Genomic DNA, 24879 nt, shown 5'->3' on the forward strand with positions numbered 1-24879 from the left:
TTTGTATGCCTCTGGGACAGTGGAGCAGTATCTTCTTGTGCACTCTGGCTAGACTGATGAATCTCAACCCTCATGATGAATTTGTAGTGAAGGCAAAGGTTAATCTCATTTATACTGGGACAGCAAAACAGTGGAATGTGAGGTTTAGCTTCAATCCTCTGGCTTACCTGGATCTAGACTCGTAGTTGCATTTAATTTCATTTGTAATTTTTAATCTCATATTTTCTATTCTTGTCGTCACCAGTTATCTTCTTTGTCCTTTCTCCTTTATTTCCATGTAATAAATCTATCCCTTTACCACAGCCATCAGTACGGATGTCACAATACCAGAAATTTAGTCGTTCATACCAGTGAAATTCCATGATTTTCAATTCCACGATTAAAACAAAACAAAACAAAATGATAAATCACACGTGCATATTTTGATGACGCCTGCTGTAGTTGTGGGAAGCGGTGTAGCCAATAGTTGAAATGAGGAAAAACCACAGGACAAGATGAGGAAGTCCACATGTTGCAGTGTATTTAACGTCCATCACCATCTACAACGCTGCCTCCAGGTTCTCAAGAGGTACATTATTACAACAGCAATGCCATGTGTGTTGTTGCCAGGAACTTTTGACTCTTCCTCTTCCTTTTTGTAACTTTTGACTTTGAGCAGCACCCTCTAGTGGATGTTTTACCTAACATCCATGCCCAGATAAAGTACACATGTGGACAACAACAGTTACATTGTTTGAAATGGACGTATCTACTTTCTTACATAAAAGCGGCATAAATAAGCCTCAAGGACGAAGGACGGACACCTATTACTATAAGCTATAATGTTAGCCTTAACATGATAGCCTTTAGCATGTAGCCATTGCAAATATTGTGGAACATAGTCGGCTACCCTACCATAGCTGGCAATACCAGCTGTTTCAACAAAAATAATGGTAACGTGTATTTCAGGATGTCAGGAGGAAGTTGGAAGTGTTTTCTCCTTTTGTTCAATGGCACCGTTTGCATGCATTTTTTTTTTGTTATTAATCACTGATGATCCACCACAAACACACAGTGTTTCCCAAACTTTTTTCTGAGGATCCACCTTATATACAACCCTTATATGAATGAGACAAAATAAGTTAAGCAGAATTAACTGGCTCTTGTTTTTCCTCTAATCAGTTAAACATTTTAAATGCTTTTTAAAAGGTGTGCTGCAGCCATAAATGTTAAATTTGCAGAATTTCTTCTATAGTCTTTTATTCATTTGACAACTGACAACCCAGTCTCTGTGATTGATTACTGTTTACCATCACTTTTTCAGAATTTTGGCATCAACTTGGTACCAGTTCAGTTTCTAAGCACATCCCTACACTGGATCCAGTCTCATTGTTGTTTTTAATTTCATTTGTAATGTTTGTATTCTATTTTTTCTATTCTTGTCTTTCTCAATGATCTTCTTTAATCACAACTGTTTCTGTCCTCATGATAAATTCATTCTGTTAGCATTGTGTATCCCTCAGTGCAGAAGCAGTCAGCAGTTAAAATCCGTGTGTGTGCATCTGTAGGTGGCTGTGTATGTGTGTGTGTGTGTGTGTGTGTGTGTGTGTGTGTGTGTGTGTGTGTGAGTGTGTGAGTGTGTGTGTGTGTGTTAGTTCAGCTGTGAGGTTGTTTAGGTAGCCTAAGTTACACCAGACCTGCTCGCTTCAGTGGAAGGTGTGCTAAAGCTAACAGCGCTCGCTCTGCTGTGATACAGGATACACACTCGTATCTGAGCCAAAACACATTCCTGCACAACGAACCACTTCATCGTACACAACTCCCTGCTGAGCTCATCTCTGTGTGTGTCTGTATGCTTCTGAGAGTGTGAGTAAATATTTGCAAAGAGTAATAAGCCAATACTGTAAGCTATATAATCAAGGGAAGAGCTTTGATTTAATTAGAGACATTAAGTTTATCAGCCTGGATTTCTCTGTGAATGTGAGGTGTTTTTATGGGCTTTTTGCATTTGCTTTGAATTAGATGAAGATTTTCCTGCAGCCTAAAATGACTGGAAACAGACAGGTTTATTCACTTGTGAGTGTTATGTACATGGGTTGTGGTGTGTTTGCTGTGTGTGTGCGTTGTGTATCTGTGTGTGTGTTTTTGGCATCTGCACCACGGATGGCTACAGTGGGTTCCAGTTCTTCCAGTGCTGGGAGCCAAAAGCAGGAACGGTGTGTGTGTGAGGTAGAGGAGAAAGGGGGCTTTGTATCACATCACGCACACCCATCGCTTCCTACCAGGTCCTCCTCTCCTTCTTGGAACCACACATCTAGCTCCTAACCGTCCTCTAGAGCCCGACCGATACTGGATGTTTAGGACCGATTCTGATATTAGGGAGTAAAAACAATTGACAAGATAAGTCAAAAAGATTTTCAGGGTCCCTTGAGTGGGTGTAATGTAAAAGGAGGAATAGAATATTTGAACTTTTATCACATTTTTTGGACGTTGGAACTAGACCACGATTATGTTGGTCTGTATTGGCATACTCAGACTGATTAATTATTGAAATAGTTGGCCATTAATTTAATAATCGAATCATAATTGATTGCTCCACGCATATTGGGCCAATAATATTGGTTGGCCAGTATATTGGTCAGGCTCTGCCCTCCTCCAAGCCTTCCTCTCTCCCTGCCAGCCTCAGGTCTACTGACTCCAAACCATCTGGGTACCCACCTCACCTCTGCACCCCAGCACTCCCTTTATAACCCCCCCTGGACTTCACCACAGGGTTGTACCCCCTCGTACCTAAGTCTCCACCCCGGCCACCGCCCATGCAGTGGTTAGGAGGAGCGGCACAGGTCTGAATAGGCCGTCTGTGCTAGCAGGAACCAGTTAGCTCCCGCAGCCTGAGCCAGTTTCCTTTGAAAAACAGCAGGCGTGAGCCAGGAGAGTGAGAAGGAGAAAACACTGAGCGCCATGCCAGGAGGTGCTGCTGTTATTGGAACACCGACCTGACTCCCTGCACCTCCCCAGCCTGTTTCTTTTTGTCATTCACTTCCTTCTCTGCACTATCTCAGCCAAAATCTGTTAGATAATTTTACTCTGCTGTTCTCGTCTCTCAGCTTTCAGCTCTTATTTCCTCACTCTTTTATCTCAGCCTTCATTATCACCTTTCTTTAATCCCCCTTCCCCACTCTTTCTGCTTTCACCTGTACACACACTGCATAGGAAACTTAAGTTCTAGCAGTCAAAGATTTTCTTTTTTGCAGCAAAGAAAATGGGAGCCACTTAAGCTGTTTGAATCGAGCCTTCAGGCGTTATGCAAATCAGCACAGATTGGATTTAAAGCTCTGGCTGCCTTATCGTGTCAACAGCTCACGAGTCACTGTTTTCAAGTGGCGATATTAAAAAATGTCGTATTCCTTTGTAAAACATGTAATTAAGAACATCTGAGCATGTTCTTGAGATGCAGCTGGCGGCACAGGCTGTTTAATCAGATGGCTGTCTTTGAAAGTGTGTGCAAACACACATTGTGTTAAAAAGAGCAGTTGGTAATGTGCTTAATTGAGCCTGTAGATGTTACTTTTGTGTTTGTCCATATGGATGCAATTTACGCTCTATCTGTTTTAGAGCTTTCCTGCCTGAGATAAACTGAGTGCACATGATTGTTTGCAAGTTTATGGCCCATGCGCTGACTTTATTGATTTCTGAGCCTTTGATGAAGTATATTATATGTACAGTATGTGGAGGAGTTTTAGGCGTGCATGACTAAATTCAGCCTATTTCTGTATGTTTATCTCTCTTTTTCTTATCTCTGACCTCTTCACACTGTTACTGTGCAAAGTGAGCGCCCTGCAATACTGAGTGGGTGGAAGTCAGAGAGGCAGAGGACAAGTACGAAGCAAGAGCATCTAAACAAACAATTACCGGCATTAAAACAACACGTTCCCCAGTGCAGAGCATCTGTAGCATCATTTGTGACCCTAAAGATTGTGTCTTTTAGGGCCGCGAGTGTGTGTGTGATCTGTGTTTAAGCAGCAAGCCAAAGTGTCTAATTGAATCACTGCACACTGCAAGATATTTGGCCACTAAGTTGCTGCATGTGTGCCACTGGTGAGTGTGTATGTGTGTGTGGCAGGTGGAACATCTCTGTCAGCATTTGGAGGGCTGCCTTCTGACCATCTGAGAGTCCATTCTGCTTCTGTCAAGGACAAGGGAGGATCTCTTGTCTCTTTTATATGTGATGTAATGATGTTATTGGCTCAGTCTGATCTTCTCAATGTCTGTAAGAGACCCAGTTACATCAGATAAATAGCAGTTTGATTGTGACACAGAGTGAGCCGAGCAGATGGCCTCACAGCATCTGCACAAGGATTTAGTGAGAGGGTTGGGTGCAAGACCCGGCTCTTTTAAGGGTGCTGACCAAATTGCATCAGCACTAACGAGCACCAGTTCACATTAAATAAATCTCTGCCAAATTTCAGGATGTGAGAGCGCATCTGAGTAGAGTATAAAATCAGAGAGAAGGAGAGAGAGCCGGACTGACTCCTCTCACAGACTCACAGTGAGTCAGGGAAACAGTGGGCCGAACTTAGACAAAAGTGTGGACAAACTTTTCAAAACTTGATGCTGGCAACATTCAGCTCACCTGTTATCCACACTTATCTCCAAGTCAAATCCAAGCCTGAACTGTTAATATAAGTCCCACAACCTGACTCACACCTGTGAATAAACCCACAAGCACAGTCACTTGTCACTAACTTGTGTTCTCAATTGGCGCAGCACCTGTACCCCTGCAGCTTCCAACGTGTTTCCTCAGCAGCCCTGCGCCTACATTAGCTTGTGGCTATCAGAAGCTAATGCTTTTTGGCAGTCACAGTCATGCCAAACATCTGACTTAACCTTCGTCCACAATTTGGTGTCCTCCACTGGCTTTTTTTGCCTTTATGTCATCCATTTTCGCTATCAGCTAACCTTCATCAGTGTCAGATCAAACAGTGACGTCCCATTATTTGGCTGGATGGTGATGTTACAGGTGATGTTAGTGGTTTAGCAGATTTAAATTTTAAAAATACTGCACAATCATTTTCAATTTTGATTTATTGTTCTGACCTGCTACCTGCCCGCATTTAGTGAAGTTTTACCTACGCTTGTACCCATGTATCTATAGAAACATATTTCTTACCTGTGACACAGCTTTTTTGGGCATTACCCAGTAGGTACCCACAGGTACCCAACCCCCTGCAGGACTCTACAGTGACAACAACAACACAACAGGGAGGATATTGCATGTGCTACTTCTGAGACATGAACAAGAGCGTTAAATGCCCTGGTGTCAGACTGACAGACAGGAGGTTATAAGGACAGGTTTGGTATGGAAGTAGGGAGGGAATTTATTCTGTGTAGTGTGAAATTGAAAAGTTTGAACTGAAATTACATTTTTAGGTACTGTTGGGTACCGGTGCCAAATTCCAAGTACCAGTGCTGGTACCGTATCACTTCAAATATGAACCAACAGAGGAATCTGAGCAGATGACCTCACAACATCTGCAGAAGGCTTTGTTATCACTGAAATAAGAGACTAGCATGACTTTTATGTGACTTCTATTGTTGCATGCCGCCTTGCCTTGAGAAGAAGACGGATGGCCATGTTGTTGAGGAAAACCTAAATGCCGAAGGCAAAGCCATCACAGGGGAATTCCAGGGTTTGGAGGCGGGTCGGCAGGAGCTGCTGGGGCTTTAAGGCCGAGGTAGATCTGAGGGCCAGGGCTGCTGAAAGGGGCCTCTTGTTGTGGTGCGAGGTGTTGAGAGGCATGGCTGAGCTGTTCCACCCCCAGACAACACCCCCCTAACCCCCCCCCCCGAAAAAACAGCCTCTCTCTGTCTCACCATGATGAGATCAGTGGAACAAACTCTCCAGCTGCATGATGTCATGGTTGGGACTCGGGGTCAAGATCAGGGTCACGCTAGAAGAAGATGTGTGTGTGTGTGGGTGTGTGTGTAAGTGGTGTGTGTATGATATCCTCTGAGAGTTAGTTAGAATTTTACCCGCTGTGTCCTCGTTCGCCCTCACCTTTAGTGAAGATATTTAAAAAAAGCTTCTCAGGGTGTCAGAGTTGAAGGACGTCCATATGTCACTGTCTGTGTTTCTAACCTTGTCATCGTGAGGAGATGAAGAGGTTAATCCATCTTATCTTCACTGAGATAAACTAAGGAACTGGACAGGGATTCCTATTGGTTCTGGGGAGAAGCACGGCTCGATATGATTGGTTAACTGGACTAAAGGCCCCTATTAACCCCTGTTACACCAAGCCCCTCTGAAGCATTGGTCAGTATGTCACTGACTGGATGCAGACTGGTTGTTATGTAACTACATGTGTTAAGTTTATTGAAGCACTATTTTAGACCGACATAAGAACACACACACAGCTCATGTCCTCACAGCTGTCACTGTACCATCAGATTGACAGTCAGTATATATATATAGCTCTGAATATGATCACTGTTAATTTAACGTGCAAAATACTGAGGTATAGGTTGCAACAGCTATGTATCACTGGTGACGTTCAGTGTCTCATGATGTTTGTTCAGTTTCTCTTGTTGCAGACATTGATACTGTTGTACTGTTATCAGTGTTAGCAGTTTTGTGACTGCAATACTTACATAGTTCATGCAATCTAAATTTAGAGGTTTGGGTCTGACCAGTACTGGAGTTTTAGGCCTGGTACTAAGGTTAGGAAGTTATAAAAAATGTCGTTATTGATATAACGCCAGATATTCTTTATTTATATTTATTACATGACTTTATACTTGATTCTCAATCAATTAAAACAAATTAAAGTAATATTTAATTCTTATTGATTTTTTTAAGCAAGTAGCTCTGTAATAAGTGGGATAATGTACAGTGAGTCTGTTGGGGTTTATTTTGCAGTAGTGAGCTGCTCACTGTACATTATCCCTTTTTAAAATCCAAAATGGCATTGGGGCACTGAAACAGTAAACTTTCACTGGTATTTTTAAGAATTATTAGAGCTGGTATGTCAATATTGGCCTTTCACAGCTATATTGTTCTGTCGGTATCAGCACAAATGTTGTCCAAAATGCACCTGTATGAAAACGTGTTTTTGTAAGAGAACTTAAAGCAGTTTTTTTATGTGTAAGCTTTACAGGCAGCATTTTCTTGATTCATGTTTTATATATAGATATATTTTGCCCTGGTTCTGTGTGGTTATTACTAGTTTACTGTTTCAGGGTCTTGATATCATTTTGGACAATAAAGTTTAACTTTAAATCCTGCCTCCATTACATATCTTTTGAAGGAACCACTTTTGACAGATTACTGCAAAAAATGACAGGAATATTGGCTGATATAATGATATCAGAATTTTTTACTCCTGAATATTGGTATCAGCCCTAAAAATCCAGTATCCATAGGGCCCTAATAATTAAAAAAAAATATATATATAATTTTTCAAAAAACGCAAGAAACAACTTGAATTAGGGATCAAATATACATGGAAGATGTAGTTAAATGTATAGGCACCTAAAAAAACTAACCTGCATTATGTTATGTAAATAAATATCAACATATATGCTAATCTCAATATGGACTAATGCACTGGGCCAATATTTACAAGCTCAGAAAGTACACTGCTCGCAGAGGTGAATGAATATCATATCTGTTATAACAGGTTTGAATCAGTTAGCCATGATGTCATGGCTGTTTGTTGTGAGGCTCTGGTCTGCTCCCAGCACACCTGACGTTAAACAACTGTTATAGCACCTCAGGCTGCCTGACACCAGGAGGAACGCAGGTCTCTACATGCTTCATGTTCCTTGGGTAAAAGACAAAAGAATGACAGACACATATCAATATGGACACAGTTCAACATTAAGATAAAGGGGAGGACTGAATGATTCTGTTTGTGCCTGTAGATGTTGTAATGCCCGCTTATGACCAGCAGGGGGCCGATAAGCTGCTCAACATGAGTAAATAAGTGGGTGAATTGTTTTCTTCTTCCGTGTCTCATCCAAAATCGAGGCATTCTGTTGTAATACAAATGATGAAAGAAAGAAAATAACAGAGTCAATAAATACTAGATTAACACAGACTGTGGTGGGGCTGCACAATTAATATGAAAAGGTTGCAGCTCATTTATTTGCCTGAAGTTTGTTTGTTGGGGCAGCTGTGGCTGAGGAAGTAGGTGGTTTGATCTATATATACATTGTAGAAGTGTCCTTGGTCAAGACACAGAATCCTGGGTCGCTCCCCGCCCACTGGGGGATGCAGAAGCCAATGCATTCCTTGCTGCTGTTCCCTAAGCCTGGATAAAATGACGAGGGTTGCATCAGGACGGGCATCTGGCATGAAACGTCTATGCCAAATCAAATATGTGGATCATAAAATCAGGTTCCCATGCCGGGGCCCAGTTTGCCAGTGAGACACAGATGATCTGCTGTGGAAGAAGACGTTTATTTGTTAGAATAATGGCTGGGTATGTGAATATTCCATATAATTCAGGTTCCAAGCCCAAATCCTGGCCTATAAATTAAAATGCGCATTGTTAAATCAGTCATTTTTAGACCAGTAATCACACTGCAGTATAGTGCATGCTGCATATATTTCTCAAATGGGGTACTAAGGGTGTCCTTAGGGGTACTTTGGAGTACTGCAGGGGGTACTTTTTTAAATGTTGATTAAGAAAAAATTGAATGATTCCTAAGATAAGTATGCTATAATAAACTATAAGAACATACACGTAAGTTTGATTAAACCACGTTTTATATTCAATATCCCTATTTTCAGTGTAATCAAGCAAAACAGTTAACTGCTGAAAATGCTGCACTGCTATAAAACCTCACAGAAGAAGTAAGCAACAAATGCAATCATGTTCGTTGTAGGCAGGAAGGCAGTGTTGGTGTTGCATGACAGACGAAAATCAAGAAAAAGGATTGGAATATAGAAATAATACAGCTAAAGAAACAGAGAAAGAAGTGAAACAGAAAGTGAAAACAGAGGCAACAAAATACCATCAGTATCAGGAAGTATAACCTCTTTTTTTTAATGAGATTTACCTCAATGAGCTTATTGCAATTACCGTCAGTATTATGCCGCTATAAAAGAAATAGCGGTCTAAAAATATGGTGGAAACAGGGAGAAAGGTAAACTCTTGTGCTTTCACTCTTATTCCCACTCGGGCACCTTGCAGTAAAGCAATTGAAGCTTATCCATGTGGTTCAGTGCTTCCTTTGGGGTCAGTTTATTTGAAATTGCCCTGAGACCTTTACTCAAACAAAGGGCTGTGAAAAAAAAGAGGGTAAAATATGTGAAAGAGAAACACGGGCCTGTCCTTCAACAACTGCTGTCAACAAAGGCACCACATTCCAATCTGCACAAACCCGAAGGATGAATTTTGGTAATCTTATTTACTGTGCAGTTACTCCTCCAGGCCGTGATAGGAATTAAGATTTCGTTCTCATGAAAAGATTACAAATTAAACAGAAACGGTGCAGAAAGACGATCTATAATTAGACACATGGCTCCAACAGGCTCCTCTATCTGCAGGAGGAAGGAAAGGATCCAGAGGATGTACAGTAGATGCAGAGAGGAAGAGAAGTGCTTGTTTGGGGAAAAACACTCTTGTCAGAGAGTCAATAGGAAGTGCCCGGGTCTCAGAGGGAGAGCGCTGTGTAGGTTAGTCTGGCTGCAGGAATGTCCTCTCATCCTGTGAAATGCACTGTAATGACACTGGGAATGATGCTATCATTCATTCAGCTGGTCCCACTGACTCATTCAGCAACTGTAGCTGACCCTGTGCAAGCATGAGCCTTGAATTTATTTACAAATGTCAACATAGGTGTTGTTTTTTTCAACATATTTCATCATAAACCTTTTTAACAGGTAGATCTGCATAGTTTTGTTTGTGTTTTTCATTAGGCTTGGGCTGTATAAATGTATTATGGTATACCAGAATATTAAGAAACCGTCGCAGTATAGTTTTCATACTGTCAAAAATACTCTCGTGATGGTGTAGTGCACAGCATGTGCCACCAGAGGTTAGTCTCTGTAGTGGTGTACAAGGCAGTGCAGCTGCACTGAGAAATATGGTGTCTGGGAGATAAAGTTACAGGACTAACTAGTGGAAAGGAAAAATGCCTCTGCCACTGTTATTTCTGGTTTAGTCCCAATGATAAAGGTGAGCCAGCAAACATCGGTTACATTGAGTGCACTCGAACAGTGAACAGAGGAAGAGGTCAGTGAAGTTGTCGGTGTGGCAGTAAATGTACGGTTTAGGTTTGAGTTTGTCAATGAATAAAGTTGAAGCTTCTCAAGACCAAAGCAGAGCTACTTATTGTTTGTTGTTGTGTGTTGTTGTTTCAAAAAATATCATAGTGCCATTATTTTGACAGTTATTGCGATTGTGATATGATTTATGATTGGTGGTAATTTTTGCATCACAATTTTCATTTTCATCGAAACAACTATTAGAATCAAGATGGTGTGACATTTGTTGGAGTCCGTACCAACCAAACACACAAAATTTGTAGGCCAGGACATCTCTGCTGCACCACAGTACTTCATTATAATGCTGTTTTGTCACACAATTTTCATTTCAAGGACTGTTCATTTACTGTCATAAATGACAACAAAAGCAGCAAATCCTCACATTCAACAAACTGGAACCAATAAATGTTTGACACGTTTGCTTGAAACGTCTGAAACGATTAACTGATTATTAAGATGATTGGCAATTTTCTATCCATCGGCTAATCCGTTAATTGACCAGTTGTTGCAGCTCTACATGTATTGATATTGTTGCTCATACGTGTTGTTTCCTGAACCCCTGCAGTGAACTGTGAGTGTAGATCTGTCTCTGGCAGCACTTTGCTGGCCGTCTCCCTGGCACAGCTACTTGGTGATGAAACCTTAATCTGATTAACTGTGGGATATTTACAGCTCTAAGTCCTAAGTTATCAAGGCTCATCTTGTTTTTGTTGCACACGTCTACTAACACACAGAGATGAGGAAACACAGAGAGACAGACAGATTTGTATAAAAAGTTAAATGTCAGTTGACTTGAACATTCCTGTTTGATGATTTCGGTCCACACATTTAAGTAAAAGCCAGTTCCCCCTCCTCTGACGTCCTGAGCTGAAGGGAAAGAGCTGTACTCAGCCAGCCTGATGCACAGATGTATTATTGCACCATTGAGATGGACTTTGTTGCTCTGTTGCCATTAGCCAAGGCTGCCCACAGACTGACTCTCTCCTCCTCCATCCTGATCCTCCTACATGTCATCTGCTGCATCTCTGGACTGTGTGTCTCATTCCACTTCTCATCTCACCCACAAACATACACAACAAAACAAGTGGTGCGCTTTATATCCTCCTTCATGTTTCCATTTTGATCTGCTGACATTTAGGAAAATGTTAAAATAATAAAAATGGGGAACAGTGTTTGATAATACTTTCCTGCAGAGGTATATTTTCATAACGTTCTCCTTGTGTTTGCTAGAGACAGCCCGAACACACTCCGTTATTAGTTTTCCACTGCGGATTTCCTGGAGCCCAAGTCTCAGTCAGCTGGTTCACCGTAACCCCTGGTTTATTCCCACACTTAATTCTAGCCGGACTCATCTGTGTTTTCCGTTTCCACCTGCCCACAAATCACTCTCATACATCACCGGCCGACAGGGCGATACACTCCACTGCACAACAAGTTCCCGGTGTGCACACACAGGCAATAAGGAGAGGCAGGCTCAGAAAGAGGAAGGGCAGAGGGAGACGCATTTTTATTTTCCCTGGAGTGATATGTTGTTCTGTCAGTATAAAATTTCATATAAATGCACCAACTTTAGGCTGCTGGCCAACATTATTTATGTTCACCATGGTGTTTTGATATTGGAGCATTAATTTTCTGTATTTAGTCTAACTGCCTGTCGAATTCCACGTAGAGTTATTCAATTTTCATTGCCAACAAATCACAATAAATGCAAATTTCCAGAGAAGCTTAGAATGTGATGGTACTATACTTTATCAAACCACTGAAAATAGAAGTCAACTAGATCCTTTCCAGTTTACACGTGTAATTGAGGTACAGATAATGTTGCCACAGCCATGATTTCATATCTTATATCTTTTACATCTTTTAATTGTTCAGTTATTCTAATGAAGGCTGCCATGTTGCACCATCATGCTTCTACAGTAACCCAGAATAGTCAAACCTAACACAGGCTTACTGCTATATGCCCATAAATCCTACATACTGGTCCTTTAATGGTGCTCTTTCAGTACCCTAGGACTGGATCACAGGGGCACCCCAGGGGTGTGTTATTTTACTTGTCCCTTTTTTTCCTGTTGACTCCAAGTCCCATCTCACTCCCTCTTCCTCTCCTTGCAGTTCTCATGCAGCAGATCAGTGTTGTTTCCTGTGTTGCCGTTGTCTGTGTCCTTGCTCTGGATGCTTTGACATGCAGTACGCTGGTGTTCAGGTCTGCTTTTATGCAAATGCAAATGTTGTAAATTGCTTTAAATAACTGATCCTGGCCATTCAAATCAAAACAAGAAACTATGCATGTAGCCCAGCACTCAGCACACAGCCTGTGGTCATCCATGATGTAACCATCTCCCAGGTACCCTACAGATACCTTGGTGTTTATATTGACAGCTTAACCTTGAGCATGCATGTTGATGGTCTCTGTAATGGACTACAACAACGTCTGCACTTCTAGTGGTGACTCAGAGTGCATGGTGTTGGTCAGCGGTTTTAAAGCCGTCTTTTATCAGGCAGTCTTTGAGAGCCTGATTAGATAAGGAATCACAGCTTGGTTTGGTAACCTCTTGGTGCAACTGAATACCAAACTGGTCTGCAACTCATGCAGACCACATGGAAGATAATAGGTGTAAGACAGCACCCATCCCTGCAGTCTTCCCACGAACAGGGTGCTCTTAGGCTGGCCAACAAGATAATAACTGACCCATCCCATGTGCTACACACCGAGTACCAGCTACTGCATTCTGGGATGAGTTTTAGAGTACCACGTTGTAGACTGAATAGATTTAAAAATAGCTGAAATAGCTGCATCATTTTCCTAAACTGCATGGTCATGGTGCCATGCCTGGCTTGCATAATTAACAAAAATTACTAATATTATATAAAAAGATACTTTAGACTCTGTGAACTCAAGACAAATGCAGAGATAAAGACTTTTTTAGAAACTTACAGTATTTTTGCAGCTTATTTGAATCATGGCAGCGAACAGGGACACGTGGGAAAAAAGCAATGTTTTGCCTGCACCAAACAGCATATTGACCAGTGCCTTGTGAAAAAAAAAAGTTGAGTCATAACTTAAAAAAAGAAAACCGTCTTTTTTCCACTGTGGGCGGCGTAGGCACAGAGCAACCACAGTGGATTTTACTGACACTCTTGCAACCCACTTCAAACTGCGGCCAAACTCAGAGCTGCCAAATCCTTCTTATGTCAGTTTCTCCCAAATAGCTTTAGACCACGATGCACTGCCATTTTGAAATGTTTCGGAGAGACCCTGAAGCCCACTGGGATAGTAAACACTTACAAACATGTCTGCGTGTTACTACAGTGGGCTGACAACAACAACCCCTTAGAAAAATATCTTAGTGCATCTCATTCATTGTGTCTGCTGATTGTCAGTTGGAGGACACCAGTGGTGGGAAGTAACTAAGTACAAATACTTTATAACTGTACTTAAGTAGAGTTTTCACAGATCTGTAGTTGGAGTATTTATTTTTCTGATAACTTTTACTTTTATTCCCCATATTTTAACACAAGTATCTATACTTCCTACTCCTTACATTTGTTAAACAAGTTCATTTCTTGTCACTTTAGTTCCAGTACATACAACATCATTCCCAACATCAAGACCGGTTTCAACTTAAATGCATGGGACAATAACACAATAATAAGACAAAAAAAAGATGCAATAAGGTGCAAAGAATGTAACCAGACAAACACGATGAAAGAAGACATAACAAGGCGAAAAATTCTGCAAAAGACGTAACCAGATGAAAATGATGTAAAAAATGAAAGTCATTCAAGATGGAACAAGATGAAAAAATATAACAAAACAAAATGTAGAGGATGTAACAAAACAAAAAAAAGCCCTGGGAAACAATATGAAATTGACTTAAAAGACATTACAAGACAACACAGACAGAGAGGAAGACTCGATCATGGAAAAAAAAGGTGACGTTCAGTAAGTTGGGAGCAAAAGTAAAAAGTTGACCGAAAAGTCATTACTCAAGTATTTGCATTTACTTCCCATCTCTGAGAAATGTATTTCAGAGAATTACATTTTACTTTTGTTCTAGGAGCACGTTTCAGAGCCTGTACTTTTTTTACTTGAAGAAATAAGTTCAGTACTTCTCCTTTTACCAGTTTTTTTTTTTTTTTTTTTTTTTTTTTTTTTTAAGTGTGTGTGTACTTTTGCCACCTCTGGAGGACACTGTTAAGAAATTGCTGCCAACGCCCCCTGGGATGCTCCTCAAGGACCCCTGGAGGTCCCTGGAGCTTTGACAGCCACTGTCGCTCTCTTCTGCCTGCACACAGATTAGGAACACACATACACACACACATACACACACACAGACTCACACACACACACACCCGCCTCCTCAGAAACGGCTCTCGGTTGGTCCATCAGTCGGTCAGTCTTTATCCTCTGTGCGGCTGGTGCTGGTGGCGTGTGTGTGCGTGTGTGTGAATCCGGACTGGAGCTACTCGGACGACGACGACAATGATGATGAAGATGATGAAGACAACACAGAGAGAGGCGCACACACATGACCGCTATCCTTCCCAGATTGGCAACAAGAGTGCGTTTTGTGATTTCTGCGCGGATCCTTAACAACTTCTGAGCTGAATAACCGGCAGCTGTTTTCGGATTGTCACTGGATATTTCTGTTTTAGTCTATAAATGGAGGTTCCTCTGAGGGAAAATCTGAGTTAAGGTATTTCTCGGGGTGTGTGTGGGACGTTTAACGGACCCTCGGTGTTGCGTAAAACGCCCGTGCTGCCAGTTTTGGAGAGTTGGGAAGCGGAGTGCTCCTCTTGGAATAGGATGAACAACTCAAAGAATCAGAGGGTAAGAGCTGCTGTTTCGTTTCCAGACGGTTATATTGAAGAAAGAATGAGAGCTCTTTAAGTTTGGAATGAAATGGAAAATGTCAGTCAGTTGTACTGCACGTGACACCCGGGGTTTATTCGTCACCGTCAGATCACGCAGGCTGTGATCCTCAGGGACTTGGAGACGTCTTATTGGGTCTACCATTGATTGTAGCAAGTCTATTCCGATAATGTGCTGTTAAATCGGTTTGCAGAGACGCGAAGCCACTGGTGAAAACCCTGGCATGTTTGAAGTTGTGTTGTTTATCTTCCAGGTCTGCATTCCTGATTGGACCAAGCAGGACCAATTTTGAATCAATAAGATATTTAGATGAATTCGGCTCGTGGCTGATTGAACCAAATGATCTAATTCATAAACTGTTCAACTTTTAGAATTGATTCACTTTTGTTCTTAAGTGTGGAAGACGACTGGTAGATGAACCAGTTCTGAAATGTGAATTTTCCAGAAATAATGTTGAATTGGTGTATACTGTTTATCCCGAATTATAGAATGGTACTTAACGACTGTGACAAATTCTATGTGACGTTATATAAATTAATTATGTCTACTAATTATCACGATTTTTGTTAAAATTATGAGATTTTTTAGGGAATTTGGTACAATGCCCAATTTGAGACACAGCTCCATTATTAAACTATGGCATATTAAGGTTATCTTGTTTATCTTCCAAGTTTGGATTTCTTATTGAACCAATTCTGGACTCAGTTTGAATCAGCTGATTCAACCAGGTTATCTGATTCATAAAATTTCCAACTTTTAGAAGTGGTTAATAGCAATACACCAATTTTCCTCCTAAATTAAAGAAGGTAGATGGAATAATAGGTGAACCAAATGATTTTGAAATATTCTACAAACTAATAATGACAGTTTTTGTCAAAGGTGCAGGATCCCAAAGTATCCCAAACACAATGCCACTATGGAAAACCCTGACATCTTAAAGTTGTCTTGTTTATCTCCCAAGTCTGCAGTCCTGATCGAACCTAATGAGGACTTATTTCGAATCAGTAGGATATTTTGATTAATTCAGCTCATAACTGATTGAACCAGTGGATCAGATTCATAAAATTTCAAACTTTTAGCATCGGTTCACACTGCCCCACAATTTCCTAAGTGGAAGAATATTAGGAGAATAATAGATGAACCAGCTCCAAAATATTAATTTACCAAAGAAAACTGTTGACTTGCTGTACAAGATTTATGCAGAATTCAAGCATGGCACCTAATTATTTGAAAAATATTGAAGTCATGTTCTACAAGTGAATAACTTCTACTAATAATCATGATTTTTGTTTTAAAGAGCAAGATTTCTAGGGGAACACCACTATTGAAAACCATGAATTAATGACATATTTTGATGAATTCAGCTCGCATCAGCAGATTTAATTAATAAAATTTCCAACTTTTAGAATTGATTCTTTCTCCTTTTTACTGACCACCATTTTTCTTCCTAAATGGAAGAAGATTGCTGCTATAATAGATGAACCAGCTCTTTCACTGGAGAAAACTGTTGTATAATATTTATGCCAAGTTAAAGAGCATTACTTAATGATTGTGAAATATTTTACATCATGTTCGATTAGTTAAAAACATCTTTAATGACAATGTTTGTGTAAAGTGCATGATATTTAAGGGAGGTTTGTTGCAGTACAACCTAAATTGTCAGTTGTCCTCTGACTTGTAGGTGAATCTTTTTACATCAGTGGAAAGGCAATGTTGCATTAACTGTTTTAACTGACTGTAATTTCCAATGGGCACAGTGACCAGCAATAATAATAGCCGCCAATGATTTTGTTTCTTTGTTGTGTCCTTAAATAACTCATCCTCTGTGTCTCTCTCTGTGCTGGTTGCTCCATTAGTAGGGACTAGTAATTCTCAGTCTCATGTTGTCTGACTGCACTGTGACATGTCCCCCAGCCTCTCAGAGTTGGAACAATGTGTCAACTGTGGGACATTACTGCAATAATGACTTACATCTCCCAGGCGTCAACCTTTCCCCTCTCCTGTGAATAAATCTTTCCTTAACGCCTTGAACTGGCAGCACAAAAACAGCCACATTTAGACTGAATACTTGAGTAGAAAAGACCTCTAGAGGTGAGAATATTTTTGCTTTCCATTCCTTTCCCTCAATAAAATCATAAAATTCCACTGTTTTCACTTAAAGCTGCTGCCTCTGTGGCTGCCAGCCCACATAGCAGGGACATGTCTGTCGTACATTCATATTTCTATTTCAAGAGGCACTTTGTGCTTAAACACACGCACTCCGAACCACAGAAAAGTGCTGAAAAGAAAGGACGGCTACCAAAAAAAATGTTTTCCTCAGCATGAGTGTGTGTGACAGGCAGTCATTCTTAGTTCGAGCACACTTGAGCGACAGGCCGGTAGCTTTGACCACTTCCTATAATCAACTTTTCAATCACCACTGAAACTCTATCCATGCACAGATTATCCAAACAACTGGCTGCATCTGTGTCTGTTGATTGCCTTCACTTTACTTAATGACAGGCTGCTTCCTGATGCAAGAGAGAGAGCTAGAGTTTAGATCTCATGTTGATTTAAAAGGTCACCTGCGTCACCATCAGTCAGAGATTGAGAGAGCAAGTCAGATGTGATCTTTCCATTCCTGGAATACAGCCTGCACTCCTGTCTGTGTGTGTATGTATCTCTGTGTCTCTGTGTGCGCGTATCGTGTGTGTTTCGTCTTGTCCCTACTACTGTTACAACCACAGCCATCTCTGATCGTTAGTAGTGAAAAGGTCACTTATGTGCCAGAGCTCCTCCTCGGTGTGACCACACAGCATCCCCAACACGCAACCTTCCTGATGCTTTTTGTGCAATGATTTTGTTGCATTTCCTGTTAAAGGGATAGTCTGGATTCTTTTCAGCAGGATTGTATGAGGTACTTATTCATAGTCAGTGTATTACCTACAGTAAATGGCAGTCAGCACACCTCAAGTTTTTTTTTTTACCAGTTTAGTGTACACTATATTTATAATATTTTCACTGCTTTACCTTTCTGTCAGACAGCCTTTTCTGACAGAAAACCACCATCATGTAAGTCAGATATCACTCTCTCCAAAGCAACCAAACTCCATATATGAAATCAGCCATTTTACCTCACAGAATGCGTGTGTTCCTGGCTTAGCACTGCCTCGATTGATTAGTTGTTTGAGTTATCGCTATCGACTTTGGTGAATCCAAACTATCCCTGTACAACACAGAAGTTATACAATAACACAATCTACCAGACTGAGGCAGCGGTAGACCAGCAGCTCCTGTGTTCTGTAAGTTAAAATTACTGTTTTTGCTGAAGGAGTCTGGTGGCTTTGGAAAGGGCGTCCCAATGGAAAAGACTGACATCAAGGTAAAGCGGTGAAAGTATCCTAAATCAGTGGTTCTCTAACTTTTCGAGTCGCAGTGCCCCCAGAAAAATTGGATCCCCTCCCTCTGTCCACTTGAGACTGTTTTTGAATTGCTGTACAACACATGAGAGCTACTAAACTGTGTAACTGTCGTGAAAAAGCCACTTCCTGACTCTCCTTACATGCTGCCTGCCATGATATGTTATTTACGTTATTCTCCACAACTCCACAATCTGGCAACCCTCAGAAGTTATCTCAAGACCTGCTTGGGTGTCCCAAGAACCACTAGTCTAAACATAAACTGATATAGATTTTTTTGTGTGTAGACCCTGTTTCAAGTGCTTAAAATACATTTTGATGCTGAGTCTGTCCACAGCACTACATTGGTTAGCTTTCTAAACTGGTACTCCTGCTTCCAACTGCCATTTACTGTAGGTAACACGCTGGGTATCAGTCGTAAAGGTAGAGAATCACTGATTTAGAATACTTGCACAGCTTTACCTTGATGCCAGACAGTCTTTTCCAACGGGAATTTGCAGGTACATAAGTCAAACTTCAGCCTCTCCAAAGCCACCAGACTCGTTGCATAAGTATCTCATTAAACACACTTCAAATAATCTGGACTGTCCCTTTAAATGCATTTTTGCTTGTGCTTTTCATTGCGTTTGCAATTATACAAGAGGAGAAGGGAGAAAGTCAGCATCCTGTGTCAGCTGACTGGCCTTGGAATCCTTCGGCCCTTGTCTTACAATCAATAACCACTTACTGCAGAGGAGCTTTCTGCAGTCAAGTCTCTGTCTGTCCCCCCTGCTCGCTGTCTCTCTCCTCTTTCTCTGCCTGTCTGTCACGATATCTTGAATGTCTCCTCTGCTTGCATCTGTCTGTCTCTCCTGCTTCTCTTCCCTCCCCAGCCCTCATTCACCTCTGCAGTCACGTGCACATGTGCGTTTCTGCCCCGGCTCCGCGCTGCTGCAGTTAGAGGTCATTCTGTTTTCTCTGCTGATATTGTCCATTGCTTTCTCCCAGGAGGCAGCTGCTGAGACTGAGATAGGTAGGACTTCCTCAGCCTGAGAAACACGGGGGGACTGCAGCCCATTACTCTGTACCGTACGGCGTGACAGCAGCTGTGGAGGAGGAGGAGGGAGGGGAAGAATTGGACTTTGTTTTGTGTGTCTCCTTGAGCCAGTTGTCTAAGGAATAGTGTGAAAAATGAGCCACTTACACCCCGCTCCGCCAAAGTATTGCCTCTCCGCCCACCCAATTATAGATCTTTTAACTCGCACTTATACATACACACTCTTCTCTCCCTCTGGGGGGTCTCTCACTTCTTTGCAGCCTCTCTCGCCAGCTTTGGTCCTCATCGCTCCTGCGTTCACTTTCTGGCTTCATGACTCAAATACACGCTAAACAAAGCCAGTTCAAAAACTGGCCTGACATGCTTCGGCAGAGCTCTCTCAGTAATGTTCTGTCCTATTTTTCTTTCTCCTTTTAGAAGCAAAGTGTTGTGGCAGAGCCCTCGGTGGGTTTGTCCTGACATGAATGCCTCTGGAAAGAGAAGAAAGAGTGAGAGACAGAAAGGACGGATATAGCTCTTAGAAATAAAGGTGCTAAATAGAACCGTAACTAGTGAACTAGTCCCCATAAGAGAACCCTTTTTGGTTCTTGGTTCAACATGGAACAGTTCTATCAAAAACCTTTGCACCTTCTAAGGGTGTAAACAAGAACTCACCCAGGAGGTTCTCCTGAGAACCTTCTTATGTTTCAAATGTTTTATCTAGAATCCTCACAGGGGGTTCTATCGAGAACCCTTATATTATGGTACATGTTCTTAATGTAACCCTGAGTATTACAAAGAACCCTTGTTGAACGCTTTATTTGAAAAAGGGTTCTTGAAAAGCATGAATGGTTCTGGGTAGAACCTCAGTCCTTCAGGTAGAACTCTTCTGGAACCATTATTTCTGTAAATCTTTGTATTATAAGAATCCTCCCTGGGACATCATGCATATTTATACAGAAGCAGACTGATGGTTTGGTCTTGTGGACGAGGAAAGGAGTGATGGACAAACAGAAGACAGGCAGATAAACAGACGGACAGGCAGACAATTAGAGAGGAGTGATGACCTGGCGATGCAGAGGCAGATTGTGGACGGATTGATGGTCATGCAGGAGAGAGTTCAGTCCCACAGACAGATAATCAGACAAGCAGCTAATGCAGAGCTGCTGGCAGCGGATCACAATCAGAGCCGCTGCACATCTATCTGTCATGTCGTTCTGAGGGAGCAGATGCTGAGCTGTCAGTCATTTATACAGCACTGTCTGACAGGCTGTTTAATACCTGCTACCTGTTGTCTTTGTGTGTGTGTGTGTGTGTGTGTGTGTGTGTGTGTGTGTGTGTGTGTGTGTGTGTGTGTGTGTGTGTGTGTGTGTGTTTGTGTGTGTGCTTGGGTGCAGGCTTGCTTTCATTTCCCTCTACATCCGCTCTGCCAATCCATGATTAGGTTATGTTTATTTAGTGGAATTGCTCTCATGTTGCAGATACACACACTTACTAGACCTGGGGAGATCTAACATAATGGGTAATCCATCCAGGCTACCCCCTGTCCTGCTCCCATGGCCTTCTGATGAAATGCTGGCATGGCTTTACAGAATCGATAATAATATATATATATAAAAAATGCAGCTTTACACTTCATCACATACACACAGACTCACATCATGCTGCTCACATGATACTTCACTGTGGGTTGGGGTTAGATGCTGCAGACAGAGAGGATTGTGTGTGACAGAGGACACAAAGTAGTTCATGGATTTGCCAAGCCAGAGAATGTGAAAGGGAGTGCAGTACATCAACCCGGTCTCATCAATCTTTTTACAAATAATATGACTTTACATGTCAAATCATGTCCAATGCATACGCCTGTCCTTTTCATTAAATGTATGTGGAGAGCACATCCATAGTCAGATGACATTTATCATCATGGTAACAAAAATAAACATAAGGATGCTTTATTGTCATTCAGGAACATGTTAAACATGACAGAATGAAATGAGGTACTTAGGTCCCAGTGTAGGAAATAGCATTAATGAAAAGAGAGAGAGACACAATACACAGTAAAAACATATTTTAAAACACCATAGAATCTAGTAATAATTATGTAAATCTAAATATAAGAAATAAAACAAGACTGATAACACGGTGGTCAGTGCTCAACGTTAACAGTGTGAATGGGATGCAGTTTGGTTTGGTTTAACCGACAAAACTGCTCAGTTTGATTTAGGAAAAGATTATGGTTTGGGTTGAAATGAGTACATTTAGTCATATGATGCACGGCCTCCTGGGTCCTGACTGTTTGACCCATCCAATCACCGCACATCTTCCATATATAGACTGTCTCACTCTTTATTCTACATCACCTGACATGTTTTAATAGGAAGGATTTGTGCATTGCATGAAATTTTCAAGTCTAAAGTTGGGTTATTCTTGTGCAGATTGGAGAAACTGGGCTGGGTGTGGAGTCAGTGCTTCTAAGACAATGGACTCGGTGTTTCCCCGGCCATTGTCTTGGCAGTGAAGCCCGCGCCCCTGAAAGAAACAAAATATTTGATTCATTTTATGTTGAGACCTTTATTTTGAAATTTTGTGTTGAGAATATGCATTTGTTCCACTTCCTTCCGCTCATTCTCTGCTGTGTTTCTGCAGTTGTTATGGTCACTCGTTTCTTTCTCTATATTTCATGATGTTGCACCGTCCAGTGGATGTTGAGTGTATTTACTGTACCACTGTAATGTCAGTAACGACTCATTCCAGTAATTAACCTGCTCCAAAATTAGCCTCCTCAAGTGATAAGCTAGCTGGTTTGCTTTTTACAGCTTTGGTACTTTCAGTACTATGAAATGTTAGTGTTTTATTGTTTTTGAACAATGAAAAAGTATCAATACTTTGATACTTTTGACCTTAGTGTGTGTGTGCAGACGGAAGCAGAGCCTCCATAAATACACCTCACTTAGCAGTCAGTGACTGTCAGACCTCTGTTCTGCATTTGTTCCACACTGGAAAAACTTGACCGATATAGGCCACTTCTGATATTTTTAGACTCACTTGGCCAGTAGCCAGTATTTCGAAAGCGTACTCATCTTCTTTCAATTTAAACTTCCAGACAGTAATGGTATTAACTGTTTTGCCCTAATGCTTTTCTTTTTTTCATTTCTGGATTTCAAAGCAATTTGAAGCATCTAAAGCTCCATGGGACAGTGATCGAGGTGTAACACTATCTTGAATATTGCAATATGGCAATAAGAAAACTTCTCTATATGGTACCAGACTGTGATGAACATGATACAGCTGTCTAACAAGGGTAATCATTTTTTTAATAATTATTTTCATTTTAGTTTATAAATGGGCTGCTACTGACTTCTGCATTGCTTTGCAGTTGTATATACATAATTCAAGCAGTCATTGCCCAGACATGACTTTTATTTCATTTTATTAAAGAAGGAAAGCGGAAACACTTTAAGTCAAAAGCAAGAACAAATTTTATACCAATAAAAAATCTGATTTTGTCATCGTATTGTGGATTTTTTATCATGGTATTATGGTACATTGAGTTTTTGACAGTGAACCTTTGTAATTTCAAACCTAGGCCCACATAAACATAATTTAACTGATTAATATTGACAGTACAAAGAAAATTAAATTTCATCATAGCTTTAACACACTGTTGCGTTTATGGAGAAACTACCGTCATTATTGCTTCCAGATTACAGTAGATGACTGCAGGCTGAAATAAATGCTCAATAAGAATCCAGTATTTAATGAAAGGCCTTTATTGGGCCAATTTCTCAATTTCACTTTAATTAAAATGTGCTTCAATATTGTCTGTGTAAATGGCCTGAATGTGCAGGTTTATCTGTCCTGTGTAGATGAATGTGTTGTACTAATTCCCCTCACAGAACAGACAGCAGCAGAAAGACAAATGGGGCTCACTTTGAACCGCAGTGTAAGAGCATGTGAGAGCCAAACCAGCTCTGTTCATGTCAGCCTGCTTATGCCACATGTACATGTCAGCAGATAGAGGCTGTGCATTGTTCTGCTGTCGCTGAATAAATATTATGTTGAACTGCTGTCTGTTTGTGCAGAGTCGCTGTGCAGATAAGTGCTGTGGTAAATGAGGGTGCAGAAAGTTTTAGGTTTTCTGCTAGTTTGTGTGGCTGTGTGTAAATGTTGATCCCCCAATCTGTTTAAGTTGTTCTGGAGTGCAGAGATAAGAACCATGCACACACACACACACCAACACACACTTTCTGCAATTAATTATATTCCCCCTCTTGTTCTTTTCGCTTCTCAATCTCAGTTGCCCTTATTCGCTTCCTCGCCTTCCCCAACTCATTTTCTCACCGTCTCACACTGGAGTGGCATACATGCTCGTGCACACACTCATATGCATATCACGTACACACAGGGACTCCAAGGGTTAATGTGGACCATTAGTAACCAGAGCAGGCTGTAAGTGCTGCAAAGTGGAAGGAGGGTGGAACCAAATGTGACAGACTCGGGGACTGTGAGTGGATCTCACCTTACATGTGTCCCCCATGACATTAATATGACTGTCATTAATCAGGCCAGTGAAACACATTTATTATCTACCACTTTTATTGTCCTGTGATACCTTAAATCATGTCTGCCTTTAATCAGTGGTGTACCACAAGGCTATAAAGCTGTCCTTCACAAAAAAAGCAGTGGTTCTTGTATTTTGACTTTAGAGGTTTTCAGTTTTGCAAGTCTTGATCTCTTCAGGAGACTTTAAAGGGATAGTTTGGATTATTTTAATGCAGGGTTGTGAGAGTTACTTATCGATGGTCACTGTAGTAGCTGGAGTAGATGCTGGCCTGCACGCTCTCAGTTATTAGAGGTAGCAGGAGTTCCAGTGTAGGAGCAATGTACTCCTGTGGACAGGGTCAGGAGCAAGAGGCGTTTAAGCCACTTAAACCGACTTTTTTAAGTGCAAACAATATGTAAAATACTTGCACTTTCAGACAGCCTTTTTTAATGGGAAACTGTTGCTATGCAAGCCAGACATTTCTCTCTCCAAACCAACCACTCCACAGTCAATCGGTCCCTTTAAATTTTGTTGCTGAATAATGGAAGGTACAAATACAGTAATTTCTGAAGTCATGAAACTGTTAAAATTGTGAAATAAGCAGCTTTCATCAGCACATAAGCTTGAATCCCCACTCACACATGCACACACATCCTCAAACACACCCTCCAGCTGTGCCTCATCTGTCCCTTTCATGGCCATTTTGCCCTCAGGGCAGAGGGGGTCGTGGGTCAGTTTAGTCATATCCGGCTTCGCTTTAACTCGGCTCAGAAGTCCCGCAGCTTCATGAATATTATA

At 41.2% G+C, this 24879-nt stretch overlaps 1 protein-coding gene across 3 annotated transcripts in view; it reads left to right on the forward strand.

Moving 5' to 3' along the window:
• Positions 1–24879, forward strand: part of rtkna (rhotekin a) — a 103307-nt gene that overhangs the window by 45713 nt on the left and 32715 nt on the right. The window contains exon 1 of one of the 3 annotated variants that reach the window (XM_084728136.1): positions 14622–15083. The exons of the other annotated variants lie outside the window; for them this stretch is intronic. Within the exon in view, the coding sequence (XP_084584262.1) occupies positions 15060–15083 (24 nt within the window). The 5' untranslated portion in view covers positions 14622–15059. Of the gene's footprint in view, positions 1–14621; positions 15084–24879 lie in introns of those variants that run through there. 3 annotated transcript variants of the gene reach the window in all.

This window comes from Lutjanus erythropterus, chromosome 10 (genome assembly GCF_056507025.1).
Source record: "Lutjanus erythropterus isolate fLutEry1 chromosome 10, fLutEry1.hap2, whole genome shotgun sequence".
Taxonomy (NCBI): domain Eukaryota; kingdom Metazoa; phylum Chordata; class Actinopteri; order Lutjaniformes; family Lutjanidae; genus Lutjanus; species Lutjanus erythropterus.